General features: G+C 37.4%; 1 protein-coding gene and 1 pseudogene across 1 annotated transcript in view; one reads left to right on the top strand and one right to left on the bottom strand.

Moving 5' to 3' along the window:
* Nucleotides 1-22,601, bottom strand: part of FER (FER tyrosine kinase) — a 222,544-nt gene that overhangs the window by 166,950 nt on the left and 32,993 nt on the right. The window contains exon 4 of the mRNA XM_045285087.1: nucleotides 10,676-10,944. Coding sequence (XP_045141022.1) covers nucleotides 10,676-10,882 — 207 coding nt within the window. The 5' untranslated portion in view covers nucleotides 10,883-10,944. The remainder of the gene's footprint in view (nucleotides 1-10,675; nucleotides 10,945-22,601) is intronic.
* On the top strand, nucleotides 11,964-13,369 carry LOC101658672 (annotated as a pseudogene).

The raw sequence follows: 22,601 nt of genomic DNA on the forward strand, positions 1-22,601 counted from the left end.
CTGGCAAATCACCTCTAATCACAGGAAAGAATCTCGAACAGCCTTACTATCAGGCAGAGACCATTGTAATCTTGACTGTGCTGAATAGATAACTTGGCCACATGACCTCCCTACAGACCTAACCTGAATTTGTACTAGGTGCAAGTATCTCTTACTTGTTCAAAGACAAAAATTTCTACCCTGGATTTTTAAGTACTGATGAGGGCCTTGTCTTATCTTTCTTACTCATTATTTGAATTTTTCTTTATATTATTTTATCCTTACCACCTTACTTAGATTTTTTTATTGTTTCTGTTGGGTTTCCCAGTTTGTGAAGCCAGGAAGAGTGGATCCACAGTGATAATAACTAATTACAAGGGTTTATAGGGGTTGGAGGGTGGGGAGGTGGGTGACAGGGAGGGAAAGGGGATTTCGGAAGTAAACCATGAAGGCAAGGTGGGGAGGGAGTACCGTATAAACTCGTGTATAAGCCAAGTTTTTCAGCACATTTTTCATGCAGTTTTTCTGGTAAAATTAGGCGCCTTGGCTGAAAGTCAGGTCAGCTTATACTCAAGTATACACAGTACTAGAATTGATTGTGATGTACATACAGCTCATTGTAAAACCATGGTGGTGCAAATGTTCTAAAATTGATGTGGTAATGATTGTGCAATTCTTGATATAATCGAACAACTGAACTACTGAATTGTATGATATGTAAATTACGTGCCAATAAAACTGCTAGAAAAAATAAGATAAAATAATTAAACACCAACACCACCCCTTACAGTTCCCAGCACCTCTGAAGCTCAGGCTTGCCCTGCCCGTGAATCCTCAATCCATTAGCAAGATTTTATGATTCAAGCTTCAAAACTGACTATACCTCTATCTTCTCTCCCTCTGCAGTCACCCCTTTTTGTGGTCAAGCGTCTCTCTATTACAACAGCTCATACTGTCATTTCCCTGCTGCTCTCAAATCCATTTTACTTAACGTAGCACAACAGACTGTCCTTTTCCTGCCTAAAATACGTTGCTTTCCTTTGTATTAAAAATAAAATCCAAAATCCCTTCTAAGACTTAACATCTCCCCGCTGGACAGGGCAAGATATGACAAAATAATAATTTATAAATTATCAAGGGTTCATGTGGGAGGGGGGAGAAGGGAGGCAGGGGGAAAAATGAGCACCTGAGGCCAGGGGCTTAAGTGGAGAGCAAATGTTTAAAAATGATGAGGGCAATGAATGTACAAATGTGCTTTGCACAATTGATGTATATATGGATTGTGATAAGAGTTGTATGAGGCCCTAATAAAATGGATTTTTTAAAAAGACAACATCTCCCATGTTCTGTCCTCTGCTTATCCTTCCCAAGAGCACTAGCAGTGTGGTGGGTTGCTAACCACAAGGACAGGAGTTTGAAACCACCAGAAGCTCTCAGGGGAGGAAAAAAAAAGGATGAGGCTTTCTGCTCCAGTAACAAATTACAGCCTTGAAAACCCACAGGGGCTTTCAAGTTTTATTGTCATATAAAGGGACTAGGAGTCAGAATATTAGATCAGTGGTTCTCCACCTTCCTAATGCCGCACTCTTGAATACAGTTCCTCATGTTGTGGTGACCCCCAACTATAAAATTATTTTCATTGCTACGTCATAACTCTAATTTTGCTACTGTTAGGAATTATAATGTAAATATCTGATATGCAGGATATATTTTCATCCTGCAAGCTGAACATCATTAAAGCATAATGATTCATCACAAAAACAGTATGTAATTATATATTGTGAAATATTTATTTCTAATTACAAATAAATGAAATTTTGTCTTGAAGCATGGTATAGCATGGGTAACAGTCTTCACTCTGGGTACTCATACGTAGGCGTATCTGCAAGTGGGCGGACCCGCCTGGAGATGGATAAAGGAGCAGTGTCTCGGGTCCTAAGATCATTAGAAATAGGTGTTTTCCAATGGTCTTAGGGTCATTCAATCCCCAAAGAGGTCTCTACCCCCAGATTGAGAACCACTGCATGGTAGTGAATTTGGGTTTTTTGCTTTGTTTTGTTGATTTTTCCTTTGAATCTAATATTTTTATCACTCTCCACCTAATAAAATATATTCGCTATATTGGTTTTTTCTTCAGTTCCCTGATCACACCACGTTTTCCCTCTTCCTCGTTCCTTTTTCTTTCTCCTACTTAAGCAAAGGCCACCTTTTCCTTGAGGAATCTGCTCATTCTACTGTAAGGTGTTTTTTTTGTTAGCTGCCATCAACTCAGTCTCCAGCTCCTTGTGACACCGTATGTCACAAAGTGGAATTGTCCTCTCAGATTTTCCAGGTGGTCCTCCAGGCATTTCTTCCATAGTCACGAGGTGAATCTGAACTGCCAACTTTTATATTAACAGATAATAAACTGCCTGTACCATTCTCCCTTTTATTATTGATTACCTCCTTAGCACTTAAAACCGCTATTTTGCTTAGGTAAAATTCATTTTCTGTATCTCTCTGCAACTGTTTCCATGAGGGAATTACCACGGCTCCTTGTTTACTGTTTCAGGTTTGTACCACAATGACCGACGTACCTGTCATGTTGCTGTCTTTGGCATGTGGTTGATTCCCAGTCATAGTGAGCCCTCTGTGCAGAGGACTACTGCTCCACTGAACCCATTACCATCAAGTTGAGTCCAGGTCATAATATTGATATCCACCCTATATGTTGTCAAGTGGATTCTGACTCACAGAGATCCTGTGTACAACAGGTGCCCTATTTTGCACCATGTTCACAATTATTGTCATATTTGAACCCATTGTTAGTTACTGTGTCAATCCACAATTCACAAAAACTAGTGTCACTAAGTTTACAAAATATCACCCAGTGTTGATATAGGAGCCCTTGTGGCACAGTGGTTAAGTGCTCAGCTGCTAACCAAAAAAGTTGCTAACTGAAAAGAGCTATTTGAACCCCCCTGCCAATCTGCAAAAAGATGTGGCGGTCAGCTTCCACAAGGATTCTAAACCAAAACCAAACTCACTGCCACTGAGTGAAGTCTACCTCAGCAACCCTGTAGGACACAGTAGAACTGCCTGTGTGGGTTTCCGACACTATTTAACAGAGTAGAAAGCCTCATCTTTCTCCCAGATAGCAGCTTGTGTTTTCAAACTGCTAACCTTGTGGTTAACAAGCAGTCCAATGAGTAATTCACTATGCAGAACTAACAGCAATAGGTTCATTTTTTGGTGATGTAAGAATTACATCAGGAAAAACACAATGTGGCACAAATATCCTCATCTTATTGATGTGAAAACTTAGTGTTAAAGATATTACATAACCTATCAAACATTAGACAGCTAATAAATAGAAGTGCTCAGATACAAACTCATTTCATCCTCTTAATTGTATAGATATGGCACATACTAGGATAGTTGGAGGATATAAAATCAATGACTTAATAGGTAAATTAATTAATCAATCTTTCAGAAATTCTTCACATGTAGCAGTTAGCATGCAAGAAGTGACAGGAATAAGAATATAGTTAGTTAATTATGACATACAGATATTCTCTTCCAAATTGAAATACCACTAGAGCTTTTACTCAGTCAGAAAAAATATACAAAAACCTCAAGTCTCCTGTATCTAAAGATCATTTGCGAATAATTATTAAGCTAAAATAAGTAGAGTACTTTATACAGTCTATTACAGAGTACAGAGTAATCTTCACTTAATCTATACTTAATATATTTATCAGTAACTTCACTCTTAGCAATAGGAAAAAGGTATCCACTCCCTTGAGGTCAACTACTTTTATAGCATAAGTAACATCTAAAGCAAAGAAATTCTTCTAGAAAAAAAAATAGTGAGTCATTAACAAAGCACGTTCAACTAGAAGCAATAAAGAAGAAAATGCAAACATTCTCTCACAGTAACTAGGGTTTTAGCTACAATAATGATCCACCCCTCAAGTCCCTTACAGCAATTAAAGAAACAAGTCTCAGTTATCATCATATCTAATTAACCCCAATACCATACTGGATAGCTAAAAATAATACCACTTTTAAGACAGTGATGTACATATCATACACAGTACTACCAGCCAAGGAAACAAACTACTAGTCTAAGATATTTAAAATTTAGAATATTCCTCAAAATTTTAAGTTGTGAGGAATAATATTAACATTGTGTCACAAAACAAATTTTTTCCTGAAATCTGTGATTACAAAAATATTTCTGAGTACCTAAATGTAATTTTGTTGCAGTTGTTTTATGGCTAAAAATAAAATAGTTCCCAGAAATATATGCATATTATTTCAAATAAATTTTAAGGGAAATAATTCAATTTATAAAATTGTTATTTTCCCCTTTCTGAAAAACAAAAACACATTACATACAGTAAATAGCATCCCAGATTTCTATAATAATTCATTCAAGTCATAAAATGCCTTTTTCACTCTAAGAAAGCCAAAAGAGATAAATAGTACCAGTTATACTTGGATGAAGACATGATACAAAGTAAATAAACACTGCACTCAAATTTTAAAAGAGAAAAGAATGTAGGCGGAAAAATTATATCCTTTAGAAATGTACACCATGTCCTTTCTTGTCTTCCACTTTTGAACTAACATGCGTAATGAGGTAAATCAGTATTCCATAAACAGGTAGTAATTTAAGTGTTTTGAGTTCATTAAATGAAAAAGTATTTATTCTTGGACAATGAGTCAAAGAGCAAACTACTACTGGAACTATAATTATAGTAAAGCATTGAAAATAATCAACAAGATAACTCATGCTTGAAAAATACCTAAATAACAGTTGTCATAAATAGATTTCCACTGTAGTCTGTATCTTACAGCTTCTTGCTTTCTTCCTTGTTTCCTGATTTGTTAGAAATGCAACATAAATATTTCAAAAAGAACATAGTTTCAGGACCACACAAAACTCAAAATAGATGATTCTCTGAAACAAAAGGTATTCAGAGTTTGCTTTTTGGAATCTGCTTCTTTAATAGACATAAAAATCTAGAAGATAACTCATTTTTCCCCTAAAACCAAAATTTTCAGAGAGCCAAATGCAATTGCCAAAGGAATCTCCTGTATTTCCCATTCTCAAGTCTTTCTACACTGCCAGAGCCCTGGTGGTATAGCAGATAAGCATTCAACTGCTAACTCTAAGGTCAGTGGTTCAAACCTACCAGCTTCTCTGGAGAAAAGATGAGGCAGTCTGATTTTATAAAAATTACAGCCTTGGAAAGCCAAAGGAATAGTTCCACTAGTTACAGGGTGGCTATGAGCCAGAATCAATTCAACAATAGAGTTTGAGTTGGTTTGCGTCTTGTTTTCTGCATTTTCCTCAAAAGCTTCCTGGTTAGCCAAGGCCACTAGAGGTACAATAAGTATCACCTGAAAATAGCAATTCCGGCGTCCTATGACCAGATTCTGATTAATAGGTTCTTACTGGGGGCATTTCTAAAATTACTAAAGTAATTCTAACCTACAGCAGTTCCACGAGTCACATATTTGTGTTACCAAAAATCACCACTTAGCACAAAAATTTCAGAGTAAATTTAAGAATCATAGAGTTTTAGAAAAAACAGGTAATAGATACAACACTACAGAAACTCATCAAGGACACACCAACAACAGATAAGAACCGAATAAAAATGAAGTATAGTTTGACACAAATTGATTCCTTATATAGATAATACGATGCCAGGGACATATAAGCGACAGGACAGAACCTAATAAAAATTAAGTACAGATTTACACATATTAAATCGTTAAGAGACTCACAATATGGCACTTCACTTTGAAAAAGAACAGAAGACTGCTTGTCAAAGTACTTCAGTGTCAGAAGGGTTGCAATTTTTAATTCTTTATCTGAAGTGATCTGTTACTTGTTTTCAGTGTTATCCGAAACTGGGCAAAGTTGCAATGGGTTGGCTCATAACACAAAAGGCACACAGAAGATGGGTGTGTGATTCTATGTGCATTCTGTGCTTTCCTATCAACACTTCAGTTGGGTAGAGTCTTCAGTATTCAGCTAGTGCAGGAGTTCTCAACCTGTGGGTCGCGACCCCTTTGGGGTTTGAACGACTCTTTCACAGGGGTCACCCGATTTCTACCAGTAGCAAAATTACGGTTATGAAGTAACAACAAAAATAATTTTATGGTTTGGGGGTCACCACAACATGAGGAACTGTATTAAAGGTTGCAGCATTAGGAAGGCTGAGAACCATCAATCTAGTGCTTCTCACAAGCAAAGTCAAACAGAAGCACACACAAAGTGCACATCATGCTGAAGCTGCTTACCAACACGCCAACTGGAACCAATTCATACTTTTAAACTAAGCACAACTTAAAAATTACTACCCTAAAAATATATGTATTTAACAAATAGTTGAAACCCTATTTTTACAAGTTCAAGTTAAAACACTTATGCATTTTGTGACTATTAAATAATAAGCAAATGAGCCTTTCATCAAAGAGCCTTTTTATTTATTTCTTATTCCTTCATAGTATATATTTCAATTCACTTAATGTTAAAAAGATAATCCAATCATCTCCTGTCAAGCAGGTTGTGTACAATTTGGGGGATTAGGAGATTTACTCATATCACTGTATACTGACAGGTATGTTGCTTAGATGAATAAGAAAATAAAAAGTCAAATTCATTTTTAGCACATCCACTGCTGTTAGTCAACTCCCACTCAGAGCCACCTCACAGGACAGAGAAAGAAGGTTCCACAGGGTTTCTGAAGCTGTACATCTTTATGGGAACAGACTTCTAACATCTCTCCCATGGAAATATTTGAAACGTACGTGCCTACAACAGGAAAGGTCAAAAAGAAAAGGTCAATTTATTGGTCAGACAACTCGAAATATTCTGTCATAAATAGAAGAGGAGAAAGGTCTGACTCAGGAGAATTGATTCAAAACTTGTTAAAAAGCAGGTGGAACCTTAGGTCTTTTTCCTCAGCCTCCCTAGTCAGGCAGATATTAGTCTACCAATGCAGTTGAAAATGGGCAAAATGAACCAGATCGCCTCTGGTCTCGAGTACTAAGAAGTATACCCAAAACAAGAAGATTACATGAAATGGGACTTTAAAGAAATCCAGCCTACTTTCCGATTCCTGCTTTATCTATTCTTATAATACCAGGGTTATACCTACAGAAAGAGTTATCATATAAAACACAGAGCAACTCATTAAATTTAAGATAAGCCATACTTTTAAATCTGTACCAATATTTCATAGGGCATACATAATATTAAAAAGAACATTTGATGTTTATCTCAAGTTCATGTTTAACTAGGTGTTAAATATACTTATCAACATGGCTGAGTCAGAGGATCAGGTCATTATGTGAAAAATCAGTTTAGTATGACCACTTTATTACATAACTGCCAAACTGCATCATTACCTAATTGCCAAACCACTGAGAGTGAGGACCCAGCCAGGCTGACACTTAGCCTTAGGCGTCACAGCCAGCATCACTCCCACCTCATCCCTCAGCATTCCTTACTGCCAGACACAGCTCCTTAATGAGCAAAACAGTCAGAAAGTAGTTTTTACTATGGTCATAAATGCAAAATGCCAGATGACGAGGTCACTGATAAGGAGAAATAAGTTCATTTTATCTGCTAAATAAAGCACCCCTACCTGTAGACCAGAGCCTAGAGAATTCCTCTTTGGGGAACCTAACTGGTCCAGGAAAAGAAAGTTAAAGATACTGACATTAAAGGGCCTTCAAAAAAAGCACACGCCGTTTGCTGACCAAATAAATACACTGCAAAGGCACCCATTTTCCATGAAAACCATTTTCCTCTACAATTTCCTGAAATCCTGACTCACTTTGAAAAAAAGAGAAAAAACCACATGCTTTCCCCTACCATTCCAATGCAGTATATTCCTGTAAAACCTTTCATAAACCAAAATGTCATAAATGTGAAGAAATAATTACTAATTTATATGGAAAAAACACTGTGAGCATTCAAAAACCCCCAAATAACCTGACATATAATAGCAAATACCAGAGAAAGCTCCATCAACACTGACACATCACGTTCATAGCCACAGTTCACAGCCCAGAAGGCGTGATGCTGAATGCTGAGTGTAGCTCTGAGGCAAGGCAGCGCAGTGATACCACACTCGCTGCTCCAGGTGCATGGTGTCTCTACGAGCTTCCGGGAAACAAAGGCTCTAGGCTGGTTTCACTTTTTGATTTACTGTACAAAAACTAAAATCTTCTTCTGATTTCTTTCTATTAGCTAAAAAGAGCTACCAATGTAGGACTTTTAAAAGAAACAAGTGGTATGAAGTGAACTTCTGAGAAGTGGAGGTACCTGTAGTAATTTTTTAACTTTCCAAAGGGAAAACAGGTAAGATTTTCTTGAATTTGAATAAATATGGTGAAACATGATATTTAAAAAGGAAATGGAAATAAATGAAGCAGACATTTAAGAATTGTTAAAGTGTCTAATAGTTCATCCCTACTGCCTCAAAGAACAATTTGATAGCACAGGTCCTCCTTTTTATATAACAGAATAATCTATCAGTTAAGAAATCATATTGCTTACCAAATGAATTTTTAATGTGATTAATTCACAAGTAAACTAGTTTTTAATAATAAATAAAATGGTAACTGAGTTAGTTAATTGTGCCAGCCTGGCTGATAATCACATGTGGTGCTGGTTGAAAGGCGGAGGGATAAATGGGTGGTGAAGCCTCGCCTTTCTAGTTCTCGGGTCTCTTGTTTTGTGATGATTGCATCGGGTGCAGCTGCCTTAGCAGTTCCCTGCTTCAGCTTGCAAGATGGATTTCCTACAAGACATCCCCAAGGAGAATCCGCATGGACCTATCCCGATGCAGCCCTGGGTGCTGGAGCAGCCGTGTGGAGACCCCTGCTAGTGCTGAGATGCTTACACGTTCACTGACTCAGCTTTCCTCCTGCAGTCGGCATCATTGCCTCTATTTTGTGAGGTGAAGGACTTTGTGGACTGGTGTTGGGTATGGGTTAATGTTGGACTTGTGGGCTTGGGCAGCATTGGGCTGGGATGTTTTCGTGATGCACATTTTCTTTGCATAAAACTCTCTCATACATGAGTTGCTGTGGATTTGTTTCTCCAAAGTACCCAGACTAATACAGTAACAAAGAAACCTTGCTTGTTACAATAGTCCATTGGATTCTCTAGACTAAGGATTCCTACAAGATGCTGAGAGGTGAGTGTGCTGGTTAGGGATTATGGCAACTAGACACGGTTCTACCAATTATGTCACAGATTAATGACACCTGCTTGGTGTCATAGGCCTTTTTGTGTAAGAATGATAGACATTTGGAACTTTGGATCTCTCTTTCCCTCTCTCTTCTCCTCTAACTTTCCTGCTTTCTGGGATTCTGCTTGCCTCCAGGGTGGCCCCATGTGGCCCTGCCATGTTCCCACTGACTCTGCATCCATGTACCTCTGCCCCCACTGGCTTGAGATCTTTCTGTTTCTGTTTACTTTCTACATCATTAGCCAGCAGCTACATGAGTCAGAAGTGGAACCTGGTTTGCATTGGACTAATGGATGTGAGGTGGACTGGGCTGGGACACCTTCTTGATATAAAATTTCATCTTAATATAAAGCTATTCCTTATACTTACATAAATATGAGTGTCACTCAATTTGTTTCTCTAGACCAGTGGGTCTCAACCTTCCTAATGCCATGACCCTTTAATACAGTTCCTCAAGTTGTGGTGACCTCCAACCATAAAATTATTTTCGTTGCTACTTCATAACTGTAATGTTGCTACTGTTATGAATCGGGCGACCTCTGTGAAAGGGTCGTTCAATGCCCAAAGGGGTCACAACCCACAATTTGTGAACCGCTGCTTTAGACAATCCCACCTAACACAGTAGATTATAAGGAAAAACTTCATGAGACCAAAAGCAGGTAAGGTAATAAAAGAAAACAAGATTTATAACAATGAATAATCATTACAAAAGCATGTGAAAGGAGCCCTGTGATACAATGAGTTAAGCTTTGAGCTGCTAACGGAAAGGTTGATGGTTCAAACCCACCAGCTGTTCCGAGGCAAAAAGATGAGGCAGTCTGCTGCATTCATAAAGACAGATGGCCTTGGAAATCCTGGAAAGCAGTTCCACTTCCCACCATGGCCTTTAGGACTACTACGAATCAGAATTGACCAGAGGGCAGTGGATTTATTTTTCATTCTTAAACAACTTGAAAAAAAATATTTCAAAGTCCCCACCCCCAAGCTGACTAAATGAGAATTTCAAGAGGTAGGGCCCCTAAATCTGAAACTTTTAAAAGTTTTGCCGCAAGATTCTGATAATCAGCAAGATTTTAGAATCACCATCTTAAAATGCTGTCTTTGATATTTCAGTAAATATAGACAGTCCTGGGTTACCAATGAGATCATTCCTAGCGTGTCTTTCATTAATTTATAGGTAAGCAGGACAGATTCATACAGTTCTTATCTAACAACAACAAAAAGGCTAGAAGTCTTTCAGCGATTGAAAACCTGCAGATGCAACAAGTGAAGGGGATTATGGTGAAGAACTTAAATTTTTTCATAACATTAAAGGGCAGTACAAGTTGTTTATTAGCTGGATATTCAGAACCTGAGATCTGCCTTTAGTATACTCGATTTGCTTTAAGTAGAATTATAATGTTATCCGTAACAGACAATGAAATTATTCTTCTTACCTTGGATACATTGCTGACATAATTCATTTGGACAGTACTTTCCTTATCAACTTGATTACAAAGGTTCTGTAAAGTAGTTGCATATTCTTTATCACTTTTTATTCTCAGGGCCATGAATTTCTTCACTGTTTCCAATAACCGTAATTCCCAGTCTTGCAATTTTAACAAAGCTTCATGCGAATTCTTCAGGTCACTCCCAAATCCCATTTTTGTAAGGCACTACCTTTATTCTCCACACTGCACAAGTGAGCCTTCCAGTCAGCACATATCTGTGTAAGTAAGCAGAAGAAAAGTCTTAAATCAAAAGAAACGTGTCTTCAAAGTAAACCTATCCCCCATTCTTTTCAAAGTAAACATCACTACAACTGAATGTTTCCCCTAAGATGAGGAAAGAACTGAGAATGTCTTCTACTCTCACCACTTCTTTTCAACCCCTAGGGGAACCTCCAACCAGGAACGGAGCAAATAACTAAGCAATAAACGGAACCCAGACTGGAAGACTAAATGATCTCTATTCGCAGATGGCATGATCTTAGAGAAACTTCTAAGGAATGAAAAAAAGTTTTGGGGGAATCAAATTTTTAAAAGGTATTAGAACTAATAAGTTCAACAAGGCAGCAGTGTAAATCTTTAAAAAGGATATTTTATACACTAGTATTGATCTATTTGAAAATTATATTTATAATGGCATCAACAGCGTTAAATATGCCAGCCAAAAAAGCTAATTTAAAATGGGTCAAAGATCTAAATGTAAAAATTGAAAGCATAAAACTCTTATAGGGAAATATAACGGTGGTGCTATGGGACCTCATTTTTAATCATGAGGTCTTAGATAGAATATCAAATGCCCAAGCAACAACAACTATACAACTTAGAGTGGTGGTACAATTCAAAGAATGTAATCAGTGTCACTGAACAGTACCTGTAGAAATGGCTGAATTGGTATATGTTTTGCTGTGTGTATTCTCAACAATACATTAATTTTGTTTTAATTAAATTGCTCATCATAGGACTTTAATTAACAAAATGAAGAGACAATTCACAAGTTGGAGGACAATTTGAAAGAACCATATATCTAATAAGGGTTTGATACCCAAAATATTTAACAAGGGCCTACTAGCTTTAACTATAAATATGTATAAAATAAAAAAGTGTGACAGCCTATTCCCTATCTTATTTAAGCACCTTAGGCAAGTGGCAGCACAGGTCAGGATGCTGCTGTTACTACTGATCCAGTGCAGGGCTTCTGAGGGCCTGGAATCATAAGGAAAATTTTCAGATTGCCACAATGGCCGAAAATGGTGATAGCGAAAAAATGGCTGAGTTGGAAGCCAAAATCTGTCATCAGAATGTATATTATTTTGGTGCGTTCAATGTGCCTCGGGACAAATTTTTAAAGAAATAAATCAAACTAGATGAAGGTTGGGAACCACTGAAATAATGATAAAATTCAACAGGTTAAATCGTGTAACAACAGACTTTAATATAATAGAAGCACTAAGAAAATCAAAAGTAGAGCTCATGGAAATAAGTGAAGATAAAACTAAAATCAGAATATCTCTGAAGTGACTGATGAGTCCAAAAACAATGATGAAAAAAACAGATCTGTTTATATTAAAGCGTTCCCAACTGATGCAACCTCAATGACATAATAGAATGGTTAGAAGGCAAAGGTGAAAAACGAACTACTCAGATGAGAAGAACATTGCACAGAACATTTAAGGGATCAATATTTGTTGTGCTTGAGAGAAGTGAATGTGCTAAGAAATTCATAGAGACCCTTGGCCAAAGTATAAAGACACAGACCTGCTAATAATTTTCAAGAATGATTACAAAAAGAATGAAGAAAGAAAACAAAATAAAATGGAACTAAATTATGAGTTAAACAAGAGCAAGAAGAGAAACAGAAGTTAGCAGAAGAGGCCTTGCTGAAGTTTTTGGACAACAAGCTGATCAGCCCTGTAAAGAAGATTTCCATATCCTTTTTGCAAGTCATGGAGATAAGACTTTGTCAGAGGAGTGAAAAGGGGAGTAATTCTATTTAAAGCAGTGATTCTCAACCATCCTAATGCTGCAACCCTTGAATACAGTTCCTTGTGTTGTGGTGACCCCCAACCATAAAATCATTTTTGTTGTTACTTCATAACTGCAATTTTGCTACTTTAATGAAATCATAATTTAAATATCTGATATGCAGGATGTATTAGGCAACCCCTATGAAAGGGTCATTCAACCCCCAAAGGGGTGGTGACCCACAGGTTGAGAACCGCTGATTTAAAGAAAAATGGAAAGAAGTGCTGGATAAAACCAAATGTGCAAATACCAATGACCTACAATTTAAAAATAGAGAAGTTAAAAAAACAAACAGAGAAGAGATGTGGGAAGCACTAGAAAAAGAAGTAGAAAAATCAGCACTGAAAAAATATCATGGAAAACCAAAAATCATCCTTGGAGAAATGGAAGTTGAAAGGTCGCGAATGTAAAGGAAAAAGAAAGGGAAATAGAGTTGCCCAGGCTGGATCAGCTAAAGAAAAAGGATAGGTTCAGGACAAGAAAACACAATTTGATAGTGAGGATGATGGTGATGAAATCGGCGGTGCGGCTGAACCAGTGGCAAGCACAAGAGAAGAAGCAGACGAAGAAGAGCCTGCATCCAAACAACAGAAAACAGACAATGGTATGGGAAACCAGTAGCTTAATAAACCACCTTTGACATTCATTTTATTCGCACTGAGTCTGCTTTTCTAATTTTGGAGATTTTTAAAAATAAAACAGAATTAGGTCTACTTCAATGTCCACCTGTACAAAAGGAAAATAATTTTGTTGTCTTTTTGCTATCATAAATGGGTATTTTTAAATGTCTAGCACTGTGTTAATAGATGATTCAAACGGAAGCTTTTTCCACTAAATTACCTATTTAATGTGAGGGTAAATTAGTATAAAATTTAATAAAATATACACTATATAAAAAGGGCAAAAAAGTGTGACAGCAGCACCATGGAATAAGAGAAAACACAAGCTTCAAAAAGTTCATGGAAAAAAGATCCATTATCTTTTTATTCCAGTTGTCCATGAATTTTTAAAGCCCTTTCATATTTGTAAGTCATATCTGCTCAGAAACTTCTATCTGAAATATATAAAAAATTCTTACAAAAAAACAATAGACAAACCAACTAAATCCAGACAAAGGATCTCCACAGACCACTTCCCCCAAAGAAATGTCCAATAAGCATGAGGAGATGCTCAACATCACTAGCCATTAGATAACTACAAATCAAAACCATAATGAGATATCACTAGATTTCCCTATAATCAAAAAGACATATATAACGAGTGGGACAAAACTGTGAAGAAATCAGAAATCTCATACAGAACAGATAGAAATCTGAAATGGTGCCGCCAATGTGGAAAGCCGGTGGGTGATTCCTCAAAAAGTTAAACAGAATTAGTGTACTACCCAACAATTCTACACACACACCAAAGAATGAAAACATATGTCCATGCAAACATGTCTATGTGAATATTCATAGAAACATTTGTTGACAACAGCCAGAAAGCAGAAACAACTTAAAGGTCTATCAGGAAATCGAAGGATAAATAAACTATGAAGACAAATTGAACATGTCCAAATTAACACTTCAGTTGGTTTTTCTGCAGAAATTGACACGCTGATCATAAGTAAATTTTATATAAAAATAAAAAAGGGATGGAATATCCAAACCAGTCTTCAAAGAGAATAAGAGGGCTCACACTACCCAATTTCAATGGAATATTATTCAGCAATTAAAAGAAATGAAGTACATTACTGGCATGGGCTATAACATGGATAAAATTTGAAAACATTATTCTAAATTAAAGAGGACAATCACAATCACAAAAGGCCATATACTGAAAAATGAGGACCTAATGTCGGGGGTTTAAGTGGAGAGAAAATGTTTTGAGAATGAAGTACAAATGCGCTTTACACAATTGATGTGTGTATGGATTGTGATAAGAGTTGTATGAGCCCCTAATAAAATGTTTAAAAACAAACAAAAAAGGCCATATACTGTACATTTGACTTTGTTTTTATGAGATGTCTGAATCAAATAAATTTATAGAAATATAAAGTAGATTGTGGTTGCCTAAGACTGGGGACATATAGGGGAAGAACTATTAATGGTTACTGGATTTCTTTGGGAGATGGCAAAATTTTTCATTCTTAATTATTTTATTGGGGGACTCCAACAAATCTTTTAACAATCCATCATTCAATTGTATTAAGCACACTTGTACATATGTTGCCTTCAACATTTTCCAAAACATTTTCTTTTACTTGATTCCTTGGTATCAGTTCCTCGATTTCCCTTTCCCTCCCTGACACTCCCACTCTTGTGAATCCTTGATCAATTATATATTATTGTTATTTCATGTCTTACAATGTTTGTTGTCTCCCTTCATCCACATTTGTTATTCATCCTCCTGGGGGTGGGGGGCGCTGGATATCCAACCTTGTGATGGGTTCCCCCTTTCTCCCTGCCCCCTAGCCCCCACCATTCCCCTACCCTCATGATATCACTACTCCCACTACTATTCTTAAGGGTTTTAGCTATCCTAAATTCCATGTATCGAAAGCTCTTATCAACACCAATGTTTATATTCTAATCTAGCCAGATTTGTAAGGTAGAACTAGGTTATAGTAGTGAGGGGTGGGGGCGGGTAGGAAGCATTCAGGAGCTAGATGAATAATGTATGTTTCATCAGTGCTATTCTGCAACCTGGTTGAATCGTCCCTTCCTTGTAACCATTAGGTGGGGGGATGTCCAAGTGTCTACAGATGAGCTTTAGGGCCTTCACTCCAGCCCCTGTCTTTCATATCAATATAATTGTTTGTTTGGGATCTTTTGATACCTGATAGCTGATCCCGGCAACACCTCATGATCACACAGGTTGGTGTGCTTCTTCCATGTGGGCTTTGTTACTTCCCGGCTAGATGGTTGCTTGTTTAAGTCCCAGATGCTACATCTTTTGATAACTGGGCACCATCCACTTTCTTCACCACATTTGCTTATGCACCCATTTTGTCTTCAGTGATCATGTCAAGAGGTGAGTATCAAAGAGTGCCAGGTTATTAGAACAAAGTGTTCCTGTATTTAGGGAGGCCTTGAATAGAGACCCAAAGTCCATCTGCTATCTCAATACTTAACATATAAAAATAACCCCACCAGGAATTACACCCCCTCCTCGCCATCAATTTTTAGATCTCTTGTCGCTGAGTTTGTTGGCTCCCCAATCCCCTCCCTGCCCCCTCCTTTCCCATGTGCCCCTGGGACCACTGGTCCCATTGTTTTTCCTTGGGATTGTTTGGAGATGACGAAAATTTTATAAAACTAATTGTAAATCAATACTACACAGCTCTGTAAACATTCTAGAAAAACATGGATTTAACACATTTTTAATCAATATTTCCAATATTCAATCAATACATTGCAATATTTTAATCCATATCTCCAATTGATTAAAAAATCATTTCCAATATATGGTGACCTTAAGAATGTCAGAGAAGAACAGTATCATATAAGGTTTTCAAGGCCATGACCTTGCAGAAGCAGATTCACTGGTCTGTCTTATAAGGTATCTGTATGGGTCCAAATCACCAACCCTTTAAGCTAGTAGCAAAGTGCTCATCTGGTAGTGCCATTCAGGGACTCCTTGTCTACTTGAAATGGGTAAATTACTTTGGATATGAATTATACAGTAATAAAGCTGTTTTTAAAATCACTACAGTAGAACTTATGATTATCTCATATTAGTTCTTAGAATTTTCTCCAACATATCTTGTTTGTTTGTTATCAATCCTAAAACCTGTAGAATTTATTTTGTTCTTTAGTCTTTTAGAATTGGGGGGAATGAGTCCTTCAAGGACAGTTATACATTTTCTATTTTTAGGTTTGCCTCGCCCGTGTTGATGTTATTGCTGTTAGGCATCGTCAAGTCAGTTCTGACTCACAGTAACTCTGTGGGCGAAAGAACAAAACACGGCGGCTTGGTTCTGTTCCCGCAGTGTTACTCCTATGCCCCAGCCCATTGTTAAATCACTCCAGCGATCCAGCTCATCAAGGGTTTTCCTCTTTTTCCACTGATCCTCTATTTACCAAGCATGGTGTCCTTCTCCAAAGACTGATCCCTCCTGATGACATGTCTAAATTACATAAGACAAAGTCTCATCATCATCCCTATTAAGGAGCAATCTGGTTATCCTTCTTCCAAGAGAGAGTGTTCCTTCTTCAGGCAGTCTGTGATATATTCAATATTCTTTGCCATCATCATAATTCAAAAGCATCAATTATTGCTCAGTGTCCATTGTCCAGCTTTAACATGCATATAAGGTGACTGAAAACAATATCAGGGTCAGCCCCCTTAAGATCTCAAAGTGGCATTTTTGCTTTTTAATATACCTCAAGGAAGTTTTTACAATGGATTTGCCTATTGCAATAAATAGGTCATTGGCTCTCTTGACAGTTGTTTCTATAGACCTTGATAATAGATCCAAATAATGAAATCCTAAACAACTTCAATATTGTCAGCATTTATCATGGCATGGCTTATTCATCCAGTTTTTCTTTTCTTTTGTTTCTTTTTTGAATATGTAATTCAGACTGAATGCTGTAGCCTTTAATCATCATCAGTAAGTACTCCAAGTCCTCTTCATTTCAGCTAGCAAGTCATCTTTCAGCTGGCACCTGCACAGGAGCCTTCCTCCTGATGCCAGTCTTCTTCATATAGTCCAGCTTCTCGCATCACCTCTCAGCATACAAATTGAATAAGTACGATGAAAGGATACAACCCTGACACCTTTCCTGCTTTTAAACCACACAGTACTTATTTGTTGTATTGAAACAACTTCCTCTTGGTCTGTATGCGATCATACACAGGGTCTGCATGAGCACAATTACATGTTCTGGAATTCCTTTTCTTCATTCACAATGTTATCCATAGTTTGCAATTATCCACACAGTTGAATGCCTTTGAACAGTCAAGGAAATACACATAAAACTTTTTTTTTCTTTGTATGTGGTAGCTTTTTAAAAAATTACTTTGATATGCTTTTACAATGAACATTTTTCTGTTGTTTTATATGCAGTTATTTCAATGTAGTCTCCATAGAAATATATTCGATCACATCCTATATTTTCAACCAAAACTCACTGCCGTTGATCCATTCTAAAGTATAAAAAACATTTTTAAAGCCAAAAAATAAAAAAGGAAGCGTTTTGTAGGTACTGATTTTGATTTTTTTAATGTATAAGAGCTCCAAAATATTCATGAAGAAAGCCTCCTTATCCCCAAACTTTTTGAAGCCCCCTCATTTTGGAGATTGTGGCTCCTTTTTTTCTGTAATTCAAGATAAATGTTACTTCTGTTTCTAAATATGACTAGTTCTCATCTAAACCTAGAAAGTGTCCTTTTTGTTTCCTACTATTAGAATCCATCAAAGAATTGTGAGGAGCTCAAAAAAAAATATGAAGAGAAACATAATCTGGCAGCTAGCACTGAGAAACACACCAACCCAAATATGGGCCCATTTACATGAGCATCCTAGGTGAGAGTGGATACAAAAGAATTCGAGTGGCATCACTTTTATAAGAATGACAGAAGAAAGTTAACTTGATAAAAATTAAGACTGTATCTAGTGAGTTTCAGTTATGTGCTTGGCTGGGCAGGGTCAGCAGTTTGAAACCACCAGTTGCTCTACAGGAGGAAGCTGAGACTATTAAAAAAAAAAAAAGACTGGATCTAAATTTTCAACTAGTAGAAATTACAAATACAAATATTTTAGATATTAAGAGAAACATATCCTACAGATATATTCCTATAGTTGCAAATATGACCTAGGTATAAGACTATTTATCACAGTAGTGTTGGAAATAATGATTACCAAAAACCCTGGAAATATCCATCCACAGTAACTTATTAAACACATTACAATCAAGGCTTATACATTTGGTTGTAACTGAATAACTGTATTGGGTGCCATTCAAATCACAGTCTATGTGAATTTGTTTAGCACCCAATGTTAATGGCTCTGGGTGGTAGATCTGATCATGGCATGTTTATGTGGAAGAAGGTCAATCAGTACTGATTATAAATGAGGAAACAGTTTGTCAATTGACATGGAAAAATCATTAAAACCAATTAATTGAGCAAAGAAAGAATAGTACAGAATTCAGTATGCTACCATCTATTTTAAAAAAATAAGTGACATAAAAGTTCCTCATTTTTGCTTATATTTCTAGAACACAAATGGCTGGAGCACAGAAGTAGGAATAAGATTTTTAGTTCTGCATAACCTTCAATACATATAAATTTTGTTTAATACCAGGTGTGATATTACCCATTCAAAAAAATGGTCATGTAGAATTTTTGAGAGGGAAAGAAAAGATAATAGAAGTTGGGAAAGTCCACAAAGTTTTCTACAAATAGTAAGATGAGCTAAGACCTGATTTAGATTATGAAAAGTCAAAAAGAATTGCATGTACTTCACAGAAAGTAGGAGAAAAATAGTAAGTCATGGGACAAAAAAAGTGAATATGAGGTACAGTTAAAAGAGAAATCTCTCCAAAATCAAGAAATGTGTGTCAAGCAATGGGAGAATGTATGCCAATTTATCTTATGCTGTTCTCCCCTGATGGTAGAGTGGTTACACATTGTGCTGTAAACCACAAGTTCAGCAGGTTAAAACCATAATTTCCTCCACAGCAGAAAGATGAGGCTTTCTACTCCCATGATTTACAGCCTTCGAAACCCACTGGGAAAGTTCTACCCTGTCCTATGAAGCTGACTCGATGGCAATGAGGTTGGTTGGATTCCTCTACCTGAGCCCTGGTGGTTTAAGCACTGGGCTGCTAATCAAAAGGTGGGCAGTTAGAACCCACCATTTACTCTAAGGGAACGTTGAATATATTATGCACTGCCAGACTCTGAATATATTATGAAATATGGATATATTATACCACAGCAAGACTTTGTCTCACATACTTTGGGCATATTATCAGGAGGGATTAGTCCCTAGAGAAGGACAATAATGTTGATAAAACAGAAGGTCAGTGAAAAAGAGGAGACCTTCTACAAGATATGTAAACACAGTGGTTGTAACAATGGGCTCAAACAGAGCTGCGGCTATGGGAATGGCGCTGAACCATGCAAGCACTTCATTCTATCAGTCATAGACTTGCTGTCGTTCGGAACCAAGATCAGCACATAGACTTGCAGACTTTTCTCTCGTATGCTATAGTTTAAAAGGGAAACTTTAATCTGGCAGATGTTACATGATAGCCATAAGAAAGAAAACAGATAAAGAAGCCATTTTAGTAGCTCTGTCTTGGTGGTGAAGAGGTTACATGTTGTGCCGCAGTCTGCGTGGCTGGCAATTCAAAACCACCAAAAGCTTCTCAGGAGAAAGCCTGGGCTTTCTATTCCCATAAAGAATTGTAGTCTCGGAAACCTGCAGGGGATCACTGTGAGTCAGCACTAACAACATAAGTGCAAATGAATATAGAAAAGTCTTGACGTGATGAGTAGATTGAAAACAAGAAAGAAACAACCAATGGTTTTAATATGAAAGAATAATAGCAAGAACAACAGAGGTTAAAAATAATAAGAAGAAAATAGCTACTTTAAAGAAAGCATTGATTTGGGGTGAAAATGATCCTTAGGTATAATATGAAATCTGTAAAAGTCAATTACCTAGATAAAACTAACAAACTAGATGTTGACAGAAAAAGTCAACAGCAAAACCTATGAGAATCTGTCTGTTCAAAAATGAAAGGAGAGGCCCACAAAAGGATAGAAATTAAGTAAACAGAAGAATTTAAAAAGTCTTGGCAGAGTCACAGAAACAAGTGAGGAAAGGAAGACACTTGCAATATCAAATGTAAGAAGGAACAGTGAAAACCACAAAAAGTTATTATTGGAGATCTAGGAGTGAAGCCAGAATCATGAAAGAAAATCCCAGAAATGTCCACCGCCGATACCTAAGGAAAAGAACAAAACTGTTTTTGAAGACTAAACCACCAGCAAATAAAGGAGAACAAACTTGTGCCGTAAATTTTCAAAGGAAATGAGAAGATTCTGGTGCTTCTGGCAGCATGGCAAGATGCCCAATGCTCCACTCATCATCCCAGGAGATAGTCTGAGGAAGCGTTAACAAAAACCCTAAGAACTTACATTGAGCCTCTCCATCTGCAAAGAAGCACAGTGAAAGAGTAAGAAAGCAGCCCGGTAGAAAGTCAGGAAAAGGCCAAAGATCAAAGCCCCTCATTCCTACCCGGTTTTTTTAAGTGCAGGGAAGGCAGTCCCATCTTGTCATTTGTCAGGACTCCATGAAGTAGGAGTAGATGAAGTCTGAGAGTCCAGGATATTTAATAGAACCTTACTAGAGATGGACAACCATTGGGGAAAGCGAGATGGCACTACCTAAAACAACTACGAATAGTAAGACCATATGACCCAGCAATGCCTTTGCTGGGAATACACCCCAAAGAAGTAAAAGAGAGAACACAAATAGACATGCTAGCCCATGTTCATTTGCACACAACGGAATCCTCTGCATTCCTAAAAAGTAGCACTGAAACCATGAAATACCTCATGACATGGATGGACCTGGAAACTATTTTGCTGAGTGACATTAGTTAGGTAATCCCAAAAGGACAAAAACTGTATAAGTCCTCCGCTATGACGGTAACCTCCAAGGTGAAGGTGAAGTCAGGCTTCAGCTCTCTGGTCATGTCATCTAATCGGCTCTACTGAGTCACAATTGACTCTGGCAGTAAATTTGACTTTGGGTTTTATTTAAGATCTAGATCCTTGGGGGACAAAGGATCATCAAAATAATACTCTGAAAATTAAACTACTATTGGAAACAACCACTCACAAAAAATAGATCAAACCAAAGATGCAGAGAAACGGGAGCCTTCATCCACTGCTGGTGGAAACAAAAAATGGCACAGCAGCTGAGGGAGACAGCTGAGTGGTTCCTCAAAGGCTTAGTACACACCAAAGCCCCAAACCCTTTGCTGGCAAGTGAATGCCAATTCCCAGTGGCTCCAGGGGGTAGTGAAAATATCCCACATGGTTCTGCCACTGTTTTCTCTCATAGACCACTATGCCAATAGGGCTCCTAACGGATCCAACAATTCCACTCATAAGCACCATATATACACAAAATAGAAAGCAGGGACTCAAACAGGCAGGTGCATGAGCACCAATCTTCCCTGAAGCATATTTGCAATCCCCAGAGGGTGCAAAAAGCCTCAAAAGGGTCCATCAATAGATAAATGGGTACATAAAACGCGGGTCAGGAAGCAGGATAAAAGGCCAGGATTTCATGTGAAACCTAAACTGAATGACTGCTTACGAAACTAAACAGCTAAAATAGGACTCAGTCTCCTTTCATATACTAGATAAAATATATAGAATTCAATCAAAACTCACCCATAATACCAAGAACCAAGGAAGTTACAACTTGAATACGAAAAGGCAATCAACTAGCATCAACACTGAGATTAATCAAAAGCTAGAATTATCTGACAAGGATTTTAAAGCTGCCATCATAAAAATAGTTTAACAACCAGTAGCAAATTATCTTAAACCAAATGTAGCAATAAAAAAAAGTTCAGCTCAGTATAGCAACAACGAAACATACAACTTTCCTCTAGTTCTTTAGTACTTCCAACCCCCCCACTATCATGACCCAATTCTACCTTATAAATCCAACCAGAGCATGTACACTAGTACAGATTCAAGAGCTCACAACACAGGGAATCCAAAACAGCTAAACCCCTCAGGGCCAATAATGAGAGTAGCGGTACCAGGAGGGTAAAGGGAAGGTGGGGGGAGAAAGGGGAAACTGATCACAATGATCTACATATAACCCCCTCCCTGGGGT

Source organism: Echinops telfairi, unplaced genomic scaffold, assembly GCF_000313985.2.
Source record: "Echinops telfairi isolate 266 unplaced genomic scaffold, ASM31398v2 ScPeMD7_7469;HRSCAF=8507_1, whole genome shotgun sequence".
Taxonomy (NCBI): Eukaryota; Metazoa; Chordata; class Mammalia; order Afrosoricida; family Tenrecidae; genus Echinops; species Echinops telfairi.